Source organism: Phyllostomus hastatus, unplaced genomic scaffold (genome assembly GCF_019186645.2).
Source record: "Phyllostomus hastatus isolate PE091 unplaced genomic scaffold, TTU_PhHast_1.1 phas_contig_329, whole genome shotgun sequence".
In the NCBI taxonomy this organism is placed as follows: domain Eukaryota; kingdom Metazoa; phylum Chordata; class Mammalia; order Chiroptera; family Phyllostomidae; genus Phyllostomus; species Phyllostomus hastatus.
The window spans coordinates 4,931,078-4,952,253 of record NW_025333854.1 but is presented as its reverse complement, the minus strand read 5'-3'; the positions used below and the strand labels follow the sequence as shown (position 1 = coordinate 4,952,253).

Here is a 21,176-nt window from a genome sequence, read left to right as displayed (position 1 = left end):
TCTAGCTTCACAGTCCTGGATTCTAGCTCGTTGTAATTAATTTTGCCTGAAACCATTTTTAGAAGGCATTTAAAAAATGGACAAATACATACTCTAAAAAATTATTTAGAGTGGCACTAAATAAATACACATGCAAATTATACTATCTTCCCTAACGGTCTATTTGACAAATTAAAGGTCAGAAGGACAGGATTATACTCTCAGCCATGTTCTGCGAAAATGAAATATACTGACGTCCTATATTCTCCCAGGACACATGATCTGTACCTATTTTCAGCCATGGCTCTTCACACTCGTTGTGTAAAAATAGATCCGTTCTGAACTTTGGAGACAGGCTCGGAAGGGCATTAACCTCTTTCTCCACTGTTAAGTTTGCATTCTGCTCTAATCGAATCAGTATAAATCTGATCGTGTTAAAAATAGACCTTCTAGCTTTGTCCATATTCCAACAGGTTCTCATAAGCAGAGCTGTGCAGTTCGCTGAATCTGACCGGTTTTCAGCTTTAACTCAACTGCCTGCCTTCACTAAAACATTCATCAGTCTCCTGGTCCTGACGTTTCGGTGCCAAGTTGTCATGCGAAGACATTGTCTCCAGAAAGCTGGCTGTTACAATGAAGGCAGAACTTACTAGCAGATTGTTTCCATAAATTCCAAGAGAACTGAGTCTTGATAAGGCTGGACTTGGTGTCCCTCTCACGCACGGCCAACACCCTCTGAATGACCCTATCACAGCGAGGACAGTACCAGTGATGGCGGCTTAAACTTCTGTGTCTCACTGAGCTGTGGGCACCATGAGGACTGGGCTGTGGACTGCTCTTCATTGAAGCGTAGTAACACCAAGAATTAAATTTTACTTGTACTTACGTTATGCCAAGGAGTTTTCTAATCTTTTATTTTATTTAGCTATTTTTTAAAGATTTAACGTATTTATTTTTAGAGAGAGGGGAAGGGAAGGAGAAAAGAGGATGAGCAGAAACATTGATGTGAGAGAGAAAGAGACATCGATCAGTTGCCCTTTGCACGCGCCCTGACCGGGAACCAAACCTGCACCCCAGGCATGTGCTCTGGCCGAGAGTCAAACCCATGACCTCTCACTTTGCAGGAGGACACCCAGCCCACTGAGCCACACAAGTCAGGGTATTTTTCTAAATGTTCATATCTGTTGCTTGTTTAATCTTTATAACAACCCTATGAGGTAGTTATTATCACCATCACTGACATCCTCTGGAGAGGAAAGGGAAGTCCATACAAGTCACGAGATAGTCCCAAGCTGTGTGCAGTGTGAGCTGTGGAGCGGGAGTTGAAGCAGGCGCTGGAGTCAGGGCTGGGCTCGTAGCCCCCCTTGGGTAGGTTCTCCTCCATCGCTCATTACAGAACTGAAAGTATACGTGTCACTCTTATAGGCACTGGGAAGATCATAAAAGGGATTGAAACTCTTCAAAACATAAACCCCGAATACTTTTGCACAACCCGGGGAAAGCAGGAGTTTCTGAGAATTAGGCAGGGGCAGGGAGGGCTCTCCAGGGACAGCCGGGCCAGGCAGCCGCTGGGACTCCAGTCCTCCACGAGCCCACACTTCCAGATGTCACCGAACCCCTGCTCTGCAGACGTGGAGTTCTGACTCGGCACAGCCGCAGGGCAACTGGACAGCGGCCGTTACAGATTTCAGGCAACACATCACAAAGCATAGGAAATGCCAAGTGTCTGGTCCCTTCTTAAGAGTGTTTCTCAGGAATTTAAAGTTATTCCTTTACTTCCTGGCCCATGTAATTTAGTGCACGGCGAAATGAAGATACTGTTTGAAGATGACTTTCCAGTCACTTCCCAGGACTCTGCCAATTCCAGCGGAGCCGGTGTGCGGGCCCCTTGGTGCCCCCCAAAGATGAAGAACACACGCATGTGGCCGCCACTCGGAGTCCTCTGTACCCTGGGGTGCATCACCACTTAGGTTTGGGCACGGAAGCCAGCAACGTTTGTTTTATGAGCCACAGACAACATTCCAGTCAGACTTGGCAAAGCAATATAAAATTTGTTTTTCTGTCTCCATGGGTTTTATAGGGTTGTAAAGATTGGACAGAATATTTATATGCCTTCTATGATGGTGCTCTACTGAACTATCCCTCGCCCCGCAAGCGGACGGCGAAATAAATCACTAATACATCAACCTGGAGCAAGTTCAAAAGGAAATACAAACAATTGCACATAAAAGAGGACCTTCTCGTGTGCGGTGCACACACCGAAACAAAATCACAGAGGGGTCTGGAGGCACCAGCACCTGCTAGTTACGCATCAAAAACGACGCGTCCACAGCATAATCTAAAGTGATACTAAGAAAGCTCACGGGTCATAAATGAACATGTGTAAAGGACCCATGGACAAAGCCAAAGGATGCAGGATTGAGGGTGGGGGGTGGGGGTGGGTACGGCAGGAGAAAGTGGTGATGGGAAAATGGAGACAACTGTATTCAAACAATAATAAAAAAATAAAAATTAAAAAAGAAAGTTCTAGGGCCACAGCACTTCATGGTTATGGGCATTGCTCTTCTCACCCATGTCAGTGCACTCTCTGGCTGACAGAGTGCCCCCTCCAAGCTCTGACCGTCGGTGCTTCTTTGAGACGAGTCTCAAGTGTGAGACCCTTATTTAATTTGCTTTTGTATTTTATCCAGCAAGTAATTTTTAAATACGCGCTATCTAGGGGCTGGGTGACAGTGGAAATCAAGAAAAATTCCTTGCCTTCTTGGATCCAGAGTTCATATAACAGAGTGAGCAATTAAGAAATAAATTTATAGGGACCCAAAAACGGCAGAGTGGTACGTCCAGAAGAAGGAGGCTGGTGTGATGAGAGTGAGCACCAGGAAGTCAGCATGGGTGAACTTTGCAGGGAGGGCCTCTTTAGGGAGGTAATATTGGCGTTGAGATTAGGACGTTAAGAATAAGCCAGGTGTTTGTTACAGATATTTCAGAAATTTGTCTCTGACATAGGAAAAAGGTAAGGCATTTTTTTTCTTCCACGGAAATGGAAATAGGACAATGCTTTCAATAAAGCAGTGCTTTTGAAATATCTACTCAAATAATTTCCATATGCATGATATAAGATTTATTTTATTTTAAGATTTTATCTATTTTTAGACAGAAGGGAAGGTAGAAAGAGAGGGAGAGAAACATCAATGTGTGGCTGTCTTTCGCGCACTGTACTGGGGATCTGACCCACAACCTAGGCGTGTGCCCTGACTGGGAATCGAACAGGTGACCCTTTGGTTCGCAGACAGGTACTCAGTCCACTGAGCCACACCAGCCAGGGTGTGCATGACATAAAATTTTTATAAGGGTGTTCAATGGTCACACACATTCATAATTCTTCCTGTCAATTTACATACTAAAATAATGTTGTACTTTGAACTCTTCAAACCCACTGAAAAGAAAGGCTGGGGAATAAAATGGACAAAATATAATGGGAACTTAATTGATTATGAATATAGAATAACTTTCACATTCCTGAACATTGCATTTTACTTGTACTTTCTCTGTTTTTAAGCAACATGGTTTTCTGTATAAGTTTTGGAGATTCTGAAGGTTTGACCTACCTTTCGTTTTTCTACATCCCTGAGCGCACAGACTTGTGTTAGCAAAAATCACTGTTCTTAAGTATACGTTAGAATCCCAAATTATGTGAAATACTTTCATAAAAATGAGCCTTCCAGATAACAAAGCAATTTTAAGTGAAAAGTCTTATTATAACATACGATGGTTGTTGACTCAAAATTGTACACACGATTAGCAATTGTATGTAGTGCGTGCACATGTATACAAAGCACATTGTATTTCCTTCCCTCCTGTCACAAAACATATATCAGGAAATCCAGCTTCCCCTGTGTGCGTGTTCTCATTTCACTCATCGACATTTATCGTGCCGGTCATTCAATGTCTTCCACGTGCCAGGCATCTCCGAGACACTGGAGGCTCAGCAGTGACCAAGACACACTTCTGCGTAAGTCTAGGCCTCATCTCTAGGGGGAATGTAGCTTTTGAAAGGTGGAGTCATGTGTATTTTACAATTTTTAAATTTGGGGGCGGGTGGGGTATGGAGAGATAGAGCAAAGTTTTAAAAACGAGAAAGAACTCATGGACACGGACAACCGTGTGGCAGCTGCGGGGTGGGAGGGGGAAGGTGGAAGAGAGTATGAGGGTAAATGTTAAGGGAAAAGTACAACAAAATATAAAAAATAAATTAAAAATGATAAAAATAAACTAAAATATTTCTTATGATCTACCACTACGACTTCAATATAGCAGGTACTAGCAGAGATGTATTTCCCATTGAACTTTTCTTTATTGAGCTTTTTTTATTGAACTTTTCTTTAGAAAACATGTCTGGCTTGTTGAGATTCCAGCTTTCTTTGAATAGTGACTTTTGTTGAGCCTCTGCCCACGTCTTTCCTTACTTTCCTATTCTACTCATCCTGCTTCTTTGCTAATAAATCCCGAATTCAGTAGTAACAATACATGTAGGCTTTGTGTGATTCCAGGGCCAGAAAAGCGAAAAGTGAAGAGCAAATAAATGGAAAATGCTGTTTTCAGCTTCTTCTTCTGAGGTGTTAAACGTTTAAGCATTTCATACTTCCACTTCTAGGATCTCTGTTTTCATTTGGGAGCCCTGACTCTTACCCTGCTTTTCATTCTTAATTCTATTGAAGGTCATCCACTCAGTACATATTTAATGAGTTCTCACTATCTGCCGGTCACTAGAGACACAAAGAGAGTAAGACACAGTCTGTACACTCAGTGAGCTCCTAGTTTGAAAAGAGAAACTGTCAAATGATAAATGTAGTGATGGAGGGTACATTTAGGAAGAAGGTCGGGCCTTGTAAGAGTGTTTGATAGAACGGGGAAGGCGAGCTGAACAGAAAGGCTTGAAGGCAGAGGGTAGCATAAAGGAAGGCAGAGAGGCAACCAAAAGCATCCCCTGCCTTCAAAATTATGAACAAGGCTCCGTTGATGAAGCAAGAATGCAATGAAACAAAGATGGAGTCAGGCCATGGAGGGTCTCATGTGCCATGTCAAGAAGCTTGGACTTTTTCTTGCAGGGGATTGAAGGTCATGATTAGGTTCTAAGAAGAGAGTAAAATCGTCCAACTTATTTTTTTTGTATCAGTCAATATGATAGCCATGAGGTGGGATGCAGTTGAGCCATTTGATATCAAAGGCAGGGAGAAAAGTTTAGGGTGTACTTGTGCAGCTCCGTTCAAGATGCTGAGACCCTGAGTGATGGCATTTGAAAATATAAGGAAAACAATGCATTGTAATTCATGATAGGAAAATAGCAGGAAATGAGGAAATTGGAGTTATGTCTGTAGATGGCTTTATGGGGGACAAATAAAAAGTGGAATATTAAGCCCTGGCTGGTGTAGCTCAGTGGATTGAGCACGGGCTGCAAACCAAAGTGTTGCAGGTTCGATTCCTAGTCAGGGCACATGCTTGGGTTGCAGGCCATGGCCCCCAGCAACTGCACATTGATGTTCCTCTCCCTCTCTCCCTTCCTTCCCTCTCTAAAAATAAATAAATAAAATCTTTAAAATAAAAGTGGAATATTTTCTACCAAAGATCAGAGTAAATTAAAGCATGGCAAGAGAAGGTAGTTAATAATACATACATACTTAAGAAAAGTTTATTGTTATCCTGATTTTGCATTATATCAAGAATTTCTAGCACAGAGGAATGCTTCCCATTTAAACATACAAATTCTTAGGGTTCATTTTTTTAGAGTTCTTAATTTTTTAAATATTTTATTTATTTTTAGAGAGAGGGGATGGGAGGGAGAAAGAGAGGGAGAGAAACATCAATGTGTGGTTGCCTCTCACACCCCCCCGACTAGGGACCAGGCCCGCAACCCAGGCATGTGCCCTGACTGGGAATCGAACTGGTGACCCTTTGGTTTGAAGGCCGGCACTTGGTCCACTGAACCACATCAACTGGGCCTTACAGATCATTTTTCTATCAGCTTTCTGTATTCCCTCCAGAACATTTTATTCTAGAATCCTAACTTGCCCCTGCTTCTTTAAAATAAATCCTTAGTTTTACTGTATCCTCCTATGTTTTGATCTATTTGAACTGGTGCTGCCCCTTGGGTTATGGTTGTCCCCACACCGTGGCCTGACCACCGTCCTTTGACTCCCTCTAGGCCCTTGAGGATCCCACCTGGTCCCTAAGTCCTGAGATTATGCCCCTTAATTATGAAGGGGATTTGGATTCAATGCAACTTCCGTCATCCCATGGAGATAAAGCAAAACATAGGGATAGATTTACAAATAAACAAACAACATATTACTTTTGTAAAACACAAAAAAGTTTGATTTATGTTTCCCAAAGCATAAAGATTTATATATCCCTATTTCATTGAGGATGTTCTAGAGAAAATACTCTAATCATTAGCATAGCAGATATTTATTTCCTTTTATTACCAAAACTCTTAACTTATATCTTAAGGCTTTTCAAAAAAAGCATGAAAAATATAAATAACTTTTAGTGGATGCATTCAAAATGGTAAAGCCATTAGTTAGAATGAAAATATTTAGTAAGCATTTATTACATGGAACATGTACTAGAAATTTCAAGAAAAAATTAAAATAAATGGCTTTTGCTTTTAAGGAAGTTTTAAGACAAAAGTGGAGAAAACAACTGTGAAAAAAACAGTGATAGGCCCTGGCTGGCGTAGCTCAGTGGATTGAGCGCGGGCTGCGGACCAAAGTGTCCCAGGTTCGATTCCCAGCCAGGGTACATTCCTGGGCTGCAGGCCAGAACCCCCAGCAACTGCACATTGATGTTTCTCTCTCTCTCTCTATCTCCCTCCCTTCCCTCTCTAAAAATAAATAATTAAAATCTTTAAAAAATATTTTTAAAAAGTTATTTAAAAAAAGAAAAAAAAAGAAAAAACAGTGATAACACAGAATGGATAAGTAGCACCCTACATCTCTGGACTCAGTGCACGGTTGGGGGCGCAGAGACAAGAATGATCAGATCCATATGGCATTTGTGTAGTCTGAAAAATCGAGAAGGTATAAATAAAGAAGTATTACTCAACAGGATGTCGCTAGCACATGAGACATTGCTGGGGAACATCGGATGCCAGGGTGAGAAATTATCACTGGTCTTTGCAGAAGCAGCAAGTTGCACACTTGGCCCGAGGCTGCTTTGGAACATGCAGGACGCCAGGGAGAAGGAAGACTGGAGACTGGGCCCGGGTCAGGGCCCGGCACGGCTTTGCTTGACTTAATTTGTAACGTAAAGACTGAAAGTGTTGGAGCAGAGAAATGACCAGCTTGTACTGTATCCATAAAAGGAGATGAATGTGGCACCGATGAGGTTTTAAACGGTGGAGAAAACAGACCAAAGGCTACGAGGTCACTGGCTCTAGAGCCACTAGTCCCCGTGACGGGAATGGGGTCAAGGTGACGGTGCTGGGGGAGGCGCCGGGGGACAGCGCAGAGGTATCGCCTCAATGAACTGATAGCCTTTAGTGAACGGCTGAATGTGGGGAGGACAAAACGTTTCAAAAAAGGACCCACCTTTGATCTTCCAGTGACTTGAGAGAATCACTCAAACATTTACAGAGAGACTTCCAAAGACATGATGGTTCAGTGTTGAATGATAGCATTATTTTATTAAATAACTTACCGTATGTACAGGGCCAGGTGATCGCATGTAGCTTTTAAGAAAATGGAGCTTATGGAAAGAACGTGTAGGTCAGATTTACAGAACTGAAGTGTACACTCAAATAAATAAAATAATACATTCAGGAAGGCAGAATGTAACATCAATGGCTCAGTAATGATTCAGCGTTAAAGCCACCCTTCCCCCTCCAAAAAAAATATTCAGAATGTGTGTTTAGTTAACAGTTTAAATGCTACCAACAAGGGTTCAAGGGCAAAAGTTTTGCTGATTAACAGGTCACTGATAATTTCGAGGAAACAATTATGGTAAAGAAGTGGAGATCAAACCACAAGGCAATGCTTAGATCAGGCACCTTTTGAGAAGGTTGGTAGTAAAAGAAAGAAAAAAGAGCAAAAGCTGTGTAAGAAATGTGAACAATAAAGAGAATGCTCACCCTGGGTGGCATAGCTCAGTGGATTGAGCGCAGGCTGCAAACCAAAGCATCGCAGGTTCGATTCCCAGTCAAGGTACATGCCTGGGTTGCAGGCTAGGTCCCTGGTGGGGGCCATGTGAGAGGCAACCACACATTGATTCTCTCTCTCTCTTTCTCCCTCCCTTCCCCTCTCTAAAAATAAATAAATAAAAGTTTTTTTTAAAAAAAGAAAGAAAAAATTGACAGATTAAAAAAAAAGAGAGAGAGAATGCCCTTTCAGCCTAGGGGTGGCCTGCACATCAGTGGGCGGGGGGATAGTTCTGGGGAAAACTGGAAGGAAGACGATGTCAGAGAAGTGTTATAATGAGGTTCCAAGAAATGAGTTACTTGCAACCGGTTAGGCAACTCTGTGAGCAGAGTCCTGGGGGTGGACAGGGATGATGAACATAGAAGGGCAGTGGAAATCAAAAAGATAAAGAAACAGTTAAGTAAGAAGTAGACAAGACAGTGGAAGACTGGACGGATGTAGACAATCAGAACACAGAGAGGAGTTTTAATAACTAGGGATACAGAAATAAACAGCTCTGAGGGTCATAATGAAAACCGTTTCCCAGTATTTTTTAACAATTAAAAACATGTATCTGGGAAAACATAAACAATGATAAGGGCAACAAAAGAGGTCCTATTTGATTCTGATATTTCTTTTGAGTCACGCTGTAGCACGGACGTGAGGGCTCCCCTGGAGAAGAGAACAGAGACGACGTCCCGCACCAAGACCAAGGAGATGCGGGACGGCACCGCTTACCTCTCTCAGAGGGTCGTTGAGTTCATTGAGGATATTTTCCTCATCAAAGATTTTGCCTTGGTATCTGTGTTCGTAGTAATCGTGAATCTTCTGGCGCATGTCTGCCGGCAGCTTATGGAATGACATGTATTGTTCCACTTGCTTGTACTGTAAGGAGAGGGAAAAGGAAAATTAGAGACTATTGTTATGGGGAATGAGAAGCCATCAGGCCACTTTGTGCTGTATTCAATGACACTTGAATGACAGTAACAAAAGGGAGTGATTCCTTAAAGGGAAGGAGCTAAGGGACTGGGTCGTAATGTTCCCCATCTGGGTCACACACCGCGGAAGGTATTTATTTAGGTAAATGTTTCCTGTAATGAACTGAGATATTACGGTGAGAAGGCGTGAAAGGAGTCCAGAGTGAATTTAAGGGTGGAGCCTCAGAAAAGCCCGTGATGGGCAAAAAACAAACAGCAAATATATATATATATATATATATATATATATATATATATATATATATATCAATATATACATATGTATTTCATTTTTAGCTGGGTTCCAAAAGAAGTATATGAAGTTGCTCTTTGAGTCTTCGTCTAGAGAAAGAATCACGTAACTTTGGGTACCACGCACGAAAGGTTTTATCACAGACCCCGTGGGAAAAGGTCAGACCCGGTCAACGCGTGGCACAGAGGCAGGGCGCTTGGCAACTCTCCGCCAGTCGCAGACGCTCCGAAGCACAGCTGCCTGCTGGGGTAGGGCCGCGCGTCACGCTTCAGCGCAGGGTGTAGGAGGGCACGAGGGTGAGGCTGGGCCCACGTACTTTCAGAGCGGAAAGTTTACTGAGACATTTAAGTTCCTTTAACCAAGCAGCGCTTAAACTTGATTGTTCGTAAAATTAGACGCGGGATTGCCTTCTGGGAAGGCGCACGTTCAGGCTCAACCCCAGACACCGAGTCCCTGGATGTGTGTGCCACTGTGAACTCACACGCACACTCTCAGACACCCATGGAGACAGTATCGTTTAGCAGGATGACGGCTAGTGGTGGGGGAGGAGGTTGGGGGTGGAGGGGTTGAGCAAAAAAGAAAAAGGACTCGTGGGCATGGACCACAGGGTGGGGATTGCTGGGGGGAGTGGGTATAAGGGGAGTGAAAGGGTAACTTAATGAAACACAATGCAGATGAAACAGATGAAATACAGACTGAAGTAAAATACGGTAGAGATGAGAAGAAGCAGCTGCTGTTCCACTCCAGCAGGAGCACAGCAGCACCGAGGTCCCATGGGGGCTCCGGAGAAGGGGACGCCGGGCTGCGTCCAGCCCCTCGTGAGCGGAACCTGCCCCTCAGGACCTCCCCATGGCGCATGGCATGTGAGGCCAAGAAGTGCTCCTTCAGTGTTTCAGAAACAGGGGATCGCGAGACCACACTTAGTAAAAGCCCTCAGACTTAGTTCCACTGCACAGATGATAAAACTGAGTCCAGATAAAACAGTAGGTAACAAAACCAGGTACAGACACTGGAATAAGATTCTTTCCTTGAACAAAACATATTTCACGTGTTACCTAGGGAAACTTTTTTTTCTCAAATCTTCCTAATAACAGAGTTCTGACCGAACTATCTAGGTCTTCTGACGCCTTGTTCATACTTATTGTAATTATAATTATAATTGATAACAGACATATTTATGAGAAACAGCAACCCACTGAATTGTATTTCTTCAATTTTCCCCATATAGTTTCCTTGGATATAATATTCATATTGTTTGGATGTTCCCTTTGAGTTGATATTATATCAACTAATATCAACTAATGAAATACTACTAATTAGCAATAATCAACTAATTAGTATCAACTACTACTGATCAGTAATAATCAACTAATTAGTATCAACTAATGAAATACAACTTTGTGGTGGGTGGGCTGGAATGGGAGTAAAAGGGAGAAAACAAAACAAAACAAAAAGAAACACAACTTTGTCATGAGATTTCCTTTATTTGGTCACCACATTATCCCCCTAAAGTATTTAAACCCTGCCTTTCTCTCTCTCTCTCTCTCTTTCTCTCTCTATGTATCTCTCTCTCTCTCTATCTTTATCTATGTATCAATATCTGAAGTAACTAGATTACAACTTAAGCCTTCTAGAACCAGGCACTGATACTGTCACTGTCATTGCGTATAAGTGGTTCCTAGTACGTACTTGGGAAACACTGGGTTGACATTTTCCAAAGAACTTAACCTCTCTAGCTTGCTAGCTCATTTCTGGGGACCTGGATTCCATCTGCTTGGCCCCTGGAAGCTTCTGGAGCCTTCTCTACACACCGCTCTGCAGGACAGAGTTCATTTGCAGCTGCTCTGGAACAGCTCTATTTTCATTTCTAGAGACACATCTGTATCTAATTGTTACTCTTAGCCCCAAAGAGGGCAGAGAAGTGTTTGATGTACTGCGTAGGAGCTAAAACTCCCCTGGAGACCTGCAAGGTTAACTTCTGCACCAAGGACTCACAACTAGCCTCCTTGGTTTGACTAGTCTGGCTTGACAAGATAAAGAGCTACGAAAAGCGTTGTTGGTGAGCTCTCCCCAGACAAAGGCTCGCTGCACAGGTCTTGGCGGGTGAAGCCAAAGAATTGGTGGGGGAAGGCAGAGACGCAGCGCATTCCAGGCGCTGCGAGATGGAGCCGCTGAAGAGCTCACCCCGCCGGGGAAGGCCCTCAGCCTCCCACACTCCTGTGTGTCTCTTTCCCTGTTGCATACACGGTTCCGCTGACTTGAAACAAAAGCCACCTGTGAGGGTACAGCCTACCATCTGGTGAGTCCTGCCAAACACTTGACCTTGGGAGAATAATAAAACCACCGCAGACAATGAGACCACTACAGTTTGGGCGCCGGCTGCAGTGACGAGACGTCCTTTCGGTTCTAGCCAAACAAAGGATGCGTTTCTTCTGGACCAGTCGGCGTCAAGCAGTCCCTGCTTGCTTGTGTCAAAGAGCTTCCTGCCCAAACATTGCTTGGCGTGGTGAGAAATTCTAACTTACCCAGAGTATTGAACTCCAGAGTTCTCAGTTCTTCGTATGCGTCTTAGGGTTATGGGAGGCAGCGTTACAGTTCAGCCGGATCTTATTCATTTGGGACAAACCTGCGCCGGTATACCAAGGCCGACTCACCTAAAATAATCTGCTCTATGTCTGTGTCTGGAGTTGGAGAACTCATCCTTAATTGGCTACATACAAATATTACCTAGAAAACTATTTTATTTTTTTGGTTGAATCCAGTTCTTTTTCCTTACAAAGCTCATCTCGTTCTTTTAGACTTCAGTTTCCTAATCTACCTCGGAAGGGTGTTGGGCCCAATGATCTCCCTCGTTCCTCCAGAACATGTTTCTATGAACATTTTTTGTCATTTACTCATCCTGACTCAAGTTTGGTTTTTGAGCCTATATCACTCATTTTAACCATTCACTGGCTTACAGCAATCATTGATCTAACAAATACCAACCGACTGCTGTGTGCTAATGGTTCTCAGGGTACGGCTGCCAAATACCAGCATCACCAGGGGGTTTGTTAGAAATGCACATGAGTCTTCACCCCAGACCTACTGAATTAGAAACTCTGAATCACAAATGCTAAGCAGTCTGTGTTTTAACATTCTCTGGAGACACTAAAATATCAGAGCCACTTCTCTATGCTAAGTACAGTGTTATCTTAGGACATGAGGAAGCACTTCGAATGAGAGTCAGAGAAAGAGAGGAAATCCAGTTTGGTAAGTTAAGGTGAAGATGTCCACACACATTCTAATGCTTATCTGTAGGTCAGGCTCTCTGGGGAGAAAATACACACTTGGTCCATGACTCAGGGGAGGTGCAGAAGCAGAACTTGTATTTTAACAGTGGTTGAATCAGGGTGATCAAGCTAAGGGAACTGACATTTGGCAGCAAGATGTGAGAGCAGACCCAGAAAAAAAAATGATGAGCACCATCCAAAGAAGGACAAAGTTTCTAAGAAAAGGGGGTACTGGACCTTGGCCAGCGAATGTGGAAATGACACAGCGATCTTAGTTAGGATGAAAAGAACCACCTTCCGGGCCCAAGGCATCGTTTTGCACACTGAGGATTACTGGAAGGTGGGAGTCAGAAGTTACACTTCTCATTTTATTATGGGAGCAAATTACATAAAAGTAAAAATTAGCAAGTTAAATCAAATGGGCCACTGAACGCAGTTTATGCTGTCTAAATGTCCTCGTTTCCCCCCACCCCAAACAACTTCTTTCACCCACAGAGGTGGCGCTACATCCATGCAACCCTTACCTAACCGCTCCCAAGACATAGAAGCTTCCACACAAGACCACCTATTAACTCATTTTGAGAGACACCTATTTTTTCTTCCTTCTGCTCTTGCAACAATGGAAACAGTGTCTTTTCCCTCTTTTGAAGTTAACCTTTTGGTGGTGTTTGAGTATCTTGTCTTTGCTCCTTAGGGACATTATCCCTATATGCTATCTATCCTACAGCTTCAGTATCTACCCTACAACTTCAACTTTCTCTTCTATGTATTGATTCTAGCCAAATGGCTTTTAAACATAGCATTCATTTAAAATGATTAATAGTAGTAATCATTGAATATTACAAACTTTTTTTTCAGGCACGCAACTAAACAGTTTACTGATATTTGCTTTGCTACCATTATCTTCACCTTCCAGATGATGAAGCTGAGCTACAGAGAAGTTAAATAACTGGTAGAAAGTCCCACAGCTAATTAGATGTGAAGTCAGGATTTGAACCTAGGCCATCTGGATCCAGTTTGTGCTCTTATTCACTCCCTGATGTTCCTGTCTTCAAAAAAATGGCTCTCTCAGTTGAGCACAAGCACCCCTCCATCTACTGCCCAAGTTTTTCCCTTTCCTTTCTCAACCAGTCTCTTGACAGAGTGGTCTGCACTCATTATCTCACTGCCTACTGCTCATTAAACCTTTAAATATCAGACTGCAGCTTCCATTCCTTCTACTCCACTAGGAATTCCTTACATGTAAATGATCTGCCAATGATCACCATGATAATTAGATACTTTGCAAAGATGCTGTTATTTGGTATCTGAGCAGCACTGACCACTAGCAGCTGACCCTGCTGATGCCCCATGTCCTCACAGCTGGCCCACTTCTGACCTCCCAACCCCCCTGTCCTCACAGCTGGCCCCCTTCTGACCTACCTCAGCTACACCTCTGTTGGATGGTCCACCTCAGGGTCTCTGCCTAAGAACTAAAAGGCTTAGAAAATGTGCTCAGCTCGTGGTAGAGTTGCATGGATGTTTAGGGATGGGGCAAGTACAGGTAATGCTACTCACGTAACATTCAACCAATGAGGGGCTTGAGTCTACAGATTGATGTCATAGCTTCCCGTCCCACACAGAGACAATTCTGGGGTACATTCTACATCTTTCCTCAAGGGTGTCAGTGGGAGCAAGTGCAAGGCCACTTGACCATATTGGAAAACAACTCAATCAAATACACTTCACTGGCTTTCTGTTTATCCCACTCTTACTCTTTCTGTTCCCCACTCTGCTTGTTCAGTTACTCCCCAATAAATCACCTACACCCAAATCCCTTTCTTAGGCTTATAGGGGAACCCAAATTAAGACAACATTATCATTGATCCCTTCCTCCACAAGGCATCACAGTCCCTGGATACTCCACCTAGATGCTCTTCTTATTTCCTCCGTCCTCTCTGGCTGCTTGTTGCAGTCTTATTTGTTGAGGTCTCTTTATATTTTGATGCTTCCAAGAACTATACCCAAAGACATTCTTAAAATTTTCACCTCACATATTTTCCTTGAGCAATCCTCCCCCTGTCTGACTTGAGTTACTGTCAATATCCCACCAATTTCCAATCAATAACTCCAGCAGAGAACTGACTTCAGATCTTCAGACTCATATGTCCATCCTCCCCTTAAGCATCTACTTCTAAAACACACCTCAAAGCACATCAAACACAAAGCCCAGAACTGAAGTCATCACCTTTCTCCCCCACAACTCTCTATCCAACCAGGAGCTAAGCTACAGATCTGGGTTACAGGATAATCATCTCTCTGTTGCCAAGACTTTTACCTGATTCTCCATAAAGGCACCACATTGCCATTTGGGAGCCCATTTTTCCAATTGAATTTACGAGGGTAATGGGATGATGTTGGTTAATGAAATTGTACAGGCTTCAGCTATACACTTCTGCAGTACATCGTCTGTATATTAGATTGAGCTCTTCTCACCCCAGGTTGGGTCTCCTTCCATCCCCATTTACTGACACTCTCTCTGAGCATTTTCCCTACTACTTGAGTTGGCTCAAACTTTAATGCACATTCAAATAACATGAGGATACTACCAACACGAAGATTCTCATTCAGTCTGGGTGGCGTTGGAACTGAGATTTGGTGTTTCTCACAATGTCCTCAATGGTGCTTATGCCGGTGATCAGAAACTCCCAGTGGAGAGATCTAGATTAGATTAGGTGGGGCATTTATTAAACTCCCACCACACCAAACCCGCTCCTTGGTTCTTTCCTCACTATCATAATTGCTTATTAAATTTTATATATTCTTAACTAGACCATAGGCATCTTGAGGTGTATTTTCCTTGTTATATCTCTATTTTCTAATATAGCAACTCACATATAGTAGGTATTCAACATATGCTAGATTAGCTATATATGTTCTAAAATGTTCCTTTTTGTAGACAATATTGTTTAGTTTTGATTTGGTACCTGATTTAAATTACATTTTTGAAGTACTACCAAATATGACATGATATAAGTTTGTTTGATAAGGCCAAATATATGTAATACATTTAATCTCCTTTACTTTTTTAAAAAAATTCTAATTTTACATTACAGAGAAAAATCAAACACCTATCAAGAGTGACAAAATGTCTAGTCTTTTTTTTTCCCCCTGAGGATAAGATGCCTTATTTGAAGTAGCTGGAAGGTCCATAATTTAGTTATTAACTTTAACTTTAAATGATTTGTCATTTAATTTTTAAAAATTAGATGATGAAAGACAAAGTATTTCCTAAACTATGAAGTCTGTTAGTCATAAATCTAGAGGTAATAGTTCACACCAAAGTTAAATCTTACAGGCTACTCATGACTGTAGCTTTTAGACTAGTGAACAGTCATTAAAATCGTATAAATTTTTTTTTAAATTGTGTTCATGGAATGCTTGGACAGTGTGTCGCGTGTGTTTTAATATTTACCAATACCCTTGTCCCACCACCCTCAAACAATTTTTTAAGCTTTTAGTGATGGGTGATAAATTATTTACATAATCCCTGTATAAGTACATTAAAAAGATTAATAGTTTGAAACTAAGAATGTTATTAAAATGTCACTGATATTCTTCATTATTTTTGGTTAAGATGTTTCCCAGCATTAGTTACAGCTTGAGTTACTTTGAACGTCTCTCTAGTTGTTTTTTTTAAGCCACTGCTTCTGTTTCACTGTCCCTGGCTTTCCAAATTTAAAGCAATTGAATATCTGAGGATACACAACAATTACTACGAGTAAATATCATCTGGAGAATAATTAAAAGAGGACAAAGAATTAAATGACTCATCAGTAAATTACCATGGAGAAATAGCACAAGAAAGGAGCTTTTAAAATACTTAAAATGTGCACTCCTTTGGATTAACTTGTTTTTCCAGGAGGGAATAATTCCAACAAAGATTAATTCCTTCGGTACAAATTAAAAGCATAATTTTATTAAGTATATAATACATAAAAGGTTAAAATGGATGTGATTATGGCATTTATCTCACCTGACGGATGTGGTATCAGAAGCAATGAAGCCGCACACACGTACGTTAAATGCAGCCCGTCAAAACCCATGTTCAGACCTGGGTATTCATCAGTTGTTGGCCTCACCATGGAACAATTTAAAAGCCTGCGTTAACCCCCCGGGGAAGTTACAATATGTAATTACTATAATAACCTTTGGTAAATACCTACCAGAGAGTAAGGGGTGTTATTAGAAGAAAGTGCTAAGTATAGCCCTGGAGAATGAGAAAAACCATAGAGTCTTACTTACGCATGGCGCAAACTTGAACAAAACCTGAGCATTGGCAGTTGATTTCAAAAGAAGATACATACACATACATATAGAAACATACATATGTATGTTTACATTTTGTGCGTATATATGTATATATATATGGATTTCTGAGTATAAGTGTGTATATGTAATGCAAATTGAATGCGTCATTTGAACTGGCAATGATTTATCAATATCTACTGTTTTTTGTGCCAGCATCCTAAACATCATGACTAATAATACCAAGGGAAAGGAGAGAGCTTCTGCTAATTAATGAGTGTCTGTTTTGCACGGTGTTTAGCCAGGCATTTGCCTACAGTTCGGCTGGGAAGTGGGGGTGGCTTATGGACATTTAAAAAGAAATGACAAATGATAGAGAATTTTGAACATTGTTCTAGTGCCTCCTCTTCTCTTCCTAATCAACATGCATTGATAGGAGATGTTGTCAGCTTCTATTCTCCTGGCTTAAATAAGACAGGGATTGGGGAAAGTAGCATTACTGCTGTGTGCGTGGAAAAAGACATGCAGGTCATGATTCTTCCAACAGCATTATTAACGTAGTGCTTCATGCACTCACAACCATAAGCCTGTTGCATAGGTCACCGGCCAGCAGTGATCACGGAATGCTGCGGATGGCTGGACGATAAACACGCAAGAAAAAACATGCACAGAGACAAACTAGTTTCTGTGGAGAAGTAGGGACGAAATGGCCACCCCTTCTAGTGAGGAGCGTGCCGATTTACAGTCCATACCTGCTTTTATTGGGCTCATTCTGCATAATTATTCAGGTAAAGTACAGTACTCATTAGGGGGAAGTAAGGAACCATAGAAAACAAAGAACTCTGCCGGTCTATTGAGTCGGGGTCAAAGAGCTGTAAGACTGAGGAACAAAATAACTTCCTCCTAGGACCCCTCTCATTCAACTGAGAGCATTCTAAACAAAGAAGGTTTCACAGTAATTTACATGTTCTTTCTTAGGCCTGATCACCCCGGGGAATCCGCACTTCTCAGCACAGAGCTGCACCACCCTGTCATTGTTTCAGGCTTAGGTGGAGCAAGGGAACTAAGGCAACTGGGAGACAAGGAGGTTTTCTCCCAGACACTGAGAACTCAGGCTATGTCAAAGCCGAGGAGCGAGGGTCCATCACCCCCTTTTGCTGCAGCCCCCCAAGTCCTTCTCTTGGGGGGCCTCCCAAAGTGATTGTGCCTGTCTTAGGTCGTTCCCCCCGTGGGGAATCTTACCCGTCTTTGGCTAACCGATCAAGCTTTTGGGGGTTCAGTCATGAATAAAGCAGCAGAAGCAGCATTCCTGCCAGGAAGACAAGCTTTTGTCTCCTTGCTGGCTTACAGTTCCAAGGGCGTTCCCTTAGCCTTAGCCTAGGTGGGGGTTTCAGCTCCTGATACCAGTCAGGGCAGTTCCCAACATAAGCCTACTTTTGTCCCCTCCTGTACATGTTCACTGAGAAGTCCTAAAAGTATGTCTGCAGACTAGACTTCTTTCAATCCGATTCTTTTTGTCCAGTTGCCTAATTGGTATCTCTAGTTGGATATGAAATAAGGAGCTCACATTTAACAAATTCGAAGCTGAAATCCTCCCCCCAAACCTCATATTACCGTATAATGTTTCATCGCTGCATATCACATAATGACTTTCCAGCAGTAGCCGAGGCTAAAAACATTGCAGTTGGTTTTGCCACACTTCTTTCCCTCATATACTACTTCTGTCAATAAATTGTGGTCTATACACTATTTTTACATCTAGCTTGATTGAAGTCTAATTCACATAGAACAACATTCTCACTTTAAGCATACATTTCCATAAGCAATCACTGTCATGCCCAAGTTTTAGAACGTTTCCATCACTCCCCAAAGTTTTCTCGTTCTCCTCGGTGGTTGTCTTGCTTCCCCCCACACCAGCCCCGGGAAACTGCTGATCTATTTCCTGTAACTTGTTCACCTATCCTAGACTCGTAAATAAATGGCCTAATACAACATGTAATCTTTTACACCTGGCATCTTTTCCCTTAGTATGATGTTTCCAAGATATATCCCTGTGGTTGCATGTATCAATATATGTTTTTGTGATGTTTAAATCACTGAGTGATATTTCTGGATCTTTTATAAGATACCCCCCGCCCGTGCATCCACACTGATGCAAACTTTGTCCAACTCGTCTCCTCTCATTGGGAAGACGTGAAAAGCCTCCTGACTGGATGTGCTCTCGGCTCCCCCCTCTGACTGCTCATCATTTATTCTCAGCCCAGGGGCCAGAGCTGCCCTTTGAAAATGTAGGTCTGCCCATGACCTGTCTTTGTGTAAAACCGTCCAAGTGTCCCAGGCTCAGAGGGAAAGATGTGGACGCACCTCCGCTGCTCTCCCGTCACCTACCACCCTGCCTGCTCCCCGGGCTCCAGTCTGCTCAGTATCTTTCTTCTGGAAGTCAGGAGAACATCAGGAATAGCAGGGAATACAAGAGTCCCAGAGAAAACGAGGAATACATATATCGAATCTTCCTGCATCATGGTGACAAAGTTAAGCCTTGTAACATTAAAATAAATTGTAGATTATACTGTAAACGTTGACATTCTCAGGAAATTTTCATATTGAGACAACAGGCTGTAGTCTATGCCCCAGAACATTCCAGTGCATGTGTTTCAATGTCTCTGCATTTCAGGGGCAGCAGGGACAGAAGGGTGAAAATCACCGACTCACTCGATCATTCTGGATCGCGCGAGGAATGGATTTTAGTTCGAGCTTCAGCTGACTAAGGCTGATGCGGGAGAAAGCCTCTAAGAATGAGTGATTTCAGCTCTGCACTTTGTCAGACCAAGTTTTCAGGTTTGCAACAACACCGAAATGGCAGCAACAAACCACACTGTGTTAGAAGACTCCGGTCTGGCTAGAATTTTTCTTTCATTGGGTAGAATTCAAACAGATTCACAGCTAATTTTTACTTGAGAAAAATAGTATGAGAATTATTTTTTTAAAGATTTTACTTATTTATTTTTAGAGAGGGAAGGGAGGGAGCTAGAGAGAGAGAAACATCAATGTGCGGTTGCTGGGGGTCATGGCCTGCAACCTCGGCATGTGCCCTGACTGGGAATCAAACCTGCGACACTTTGGTTCGCAGCCCGCACTCAATCCACTGAGCTACGCCAGCCAGGGCCTGAGAATTATGTATTTTTAACAATAGAACACTGACTCTAGTTTACTGCTAATGGAGTATACATCAAAGTCTGCTTTTGTTCTTCAAACAGATAAAACTTCATGTGGAACAGTCAACCACTCACACATTTGACTAATAAATATATTTCTTTAATATTATCAAGTTAAAAAAATAGAAATAACACCTCTGAAAATGAAAATAAACTTGGAAAGAAACAAACTTGGGACCATCAAACAACTATAAAGTAAAGGTTTTTACTAAAAAGCTTAACACAGCTGACTCCCAATTTTCTTACCTTAAAAATAACATTCCAGCACTTTAACTCTTTCTGCACTAAAGCAAATATTTTCAGTGCTTCAGAAAACACTGAGCACATTTCCAGCACAGTATTATAGTTCAGATTAGAAAAATCATTGATAGATAAATTGTTTCACATCTTTCCTGCACTTTGGCATTAAGTTTTGGAAGAAGGAAGTGATAACTGGAAGGTTATAAATTAATAAAAATATAAATCAAATGTCTAAATAGTAGTACCCATATATATTTTTGTGGGTATTAGAAGGTTTTTATAATCATAATTTTTTTAAACTGGAATCCCTTGATCTTCTATTTCTCCATCTAACAAAATGGTAAAACAGAGATTGCAGAAACTTAATTTGAGAATTAAATGTTATATGGCATAGAGCGGTGCTAACTAAATACTAGTTCCCTAACTTGTCTGACCTAACTGGTACCAGTCTCCTGACCTGGCACAAAGAAAGCCACTCGAGAGACACGGAAGGAAGTTCAAATACGAAAGGGTACAAAATTAAAGTGTTTCTATAGACATGTCAACATGTTACATAAAAAAGAACATGAAGACATTTCTTTGTCTCCCCAGAGATCTCAGACTCGGGGATCTCTGCCCTCCACAATTCGAGATCCTTCTCAAACCCTGTGCTCTATGGCCAGAGCATCCAGTACATGCTCTGAAATGTGCTCCCACTAGAGCATGCTGAACATAGTTTAAATTGTTGTGATGATTCATGGTAACTGCGGCGCATAAGGTTTCCTCTACTATACATAGTACAGGAG

The 21,176-nt window shown here is 42.0% G+C and overlaps 1 protein-coding gene across 1 annotated transcript in view; it reads right to left on the bottom strand.

The window, feature by feature from the left end:
* The window catches only part of HCN1 (hyperpolarization activated cyclic nucleotide gated potassium channel 1), a 319,381-nt gene that overhangs the window by 49,167 nt on the left and 249,038 nt on the right, over positions 1 to 21,176 (bottom strand). The window contains exon 5 of the mRNA XM_045839971.1: positions 8,889 to 9,035. Coding sequence (XP_045695927.1) covers positions 8,889 to 9,035 — 147 coding nt within the window. The remainder of the gene's footprint in view (positions 1 to 8,888; positions 9,036 to 21,176) is intronic.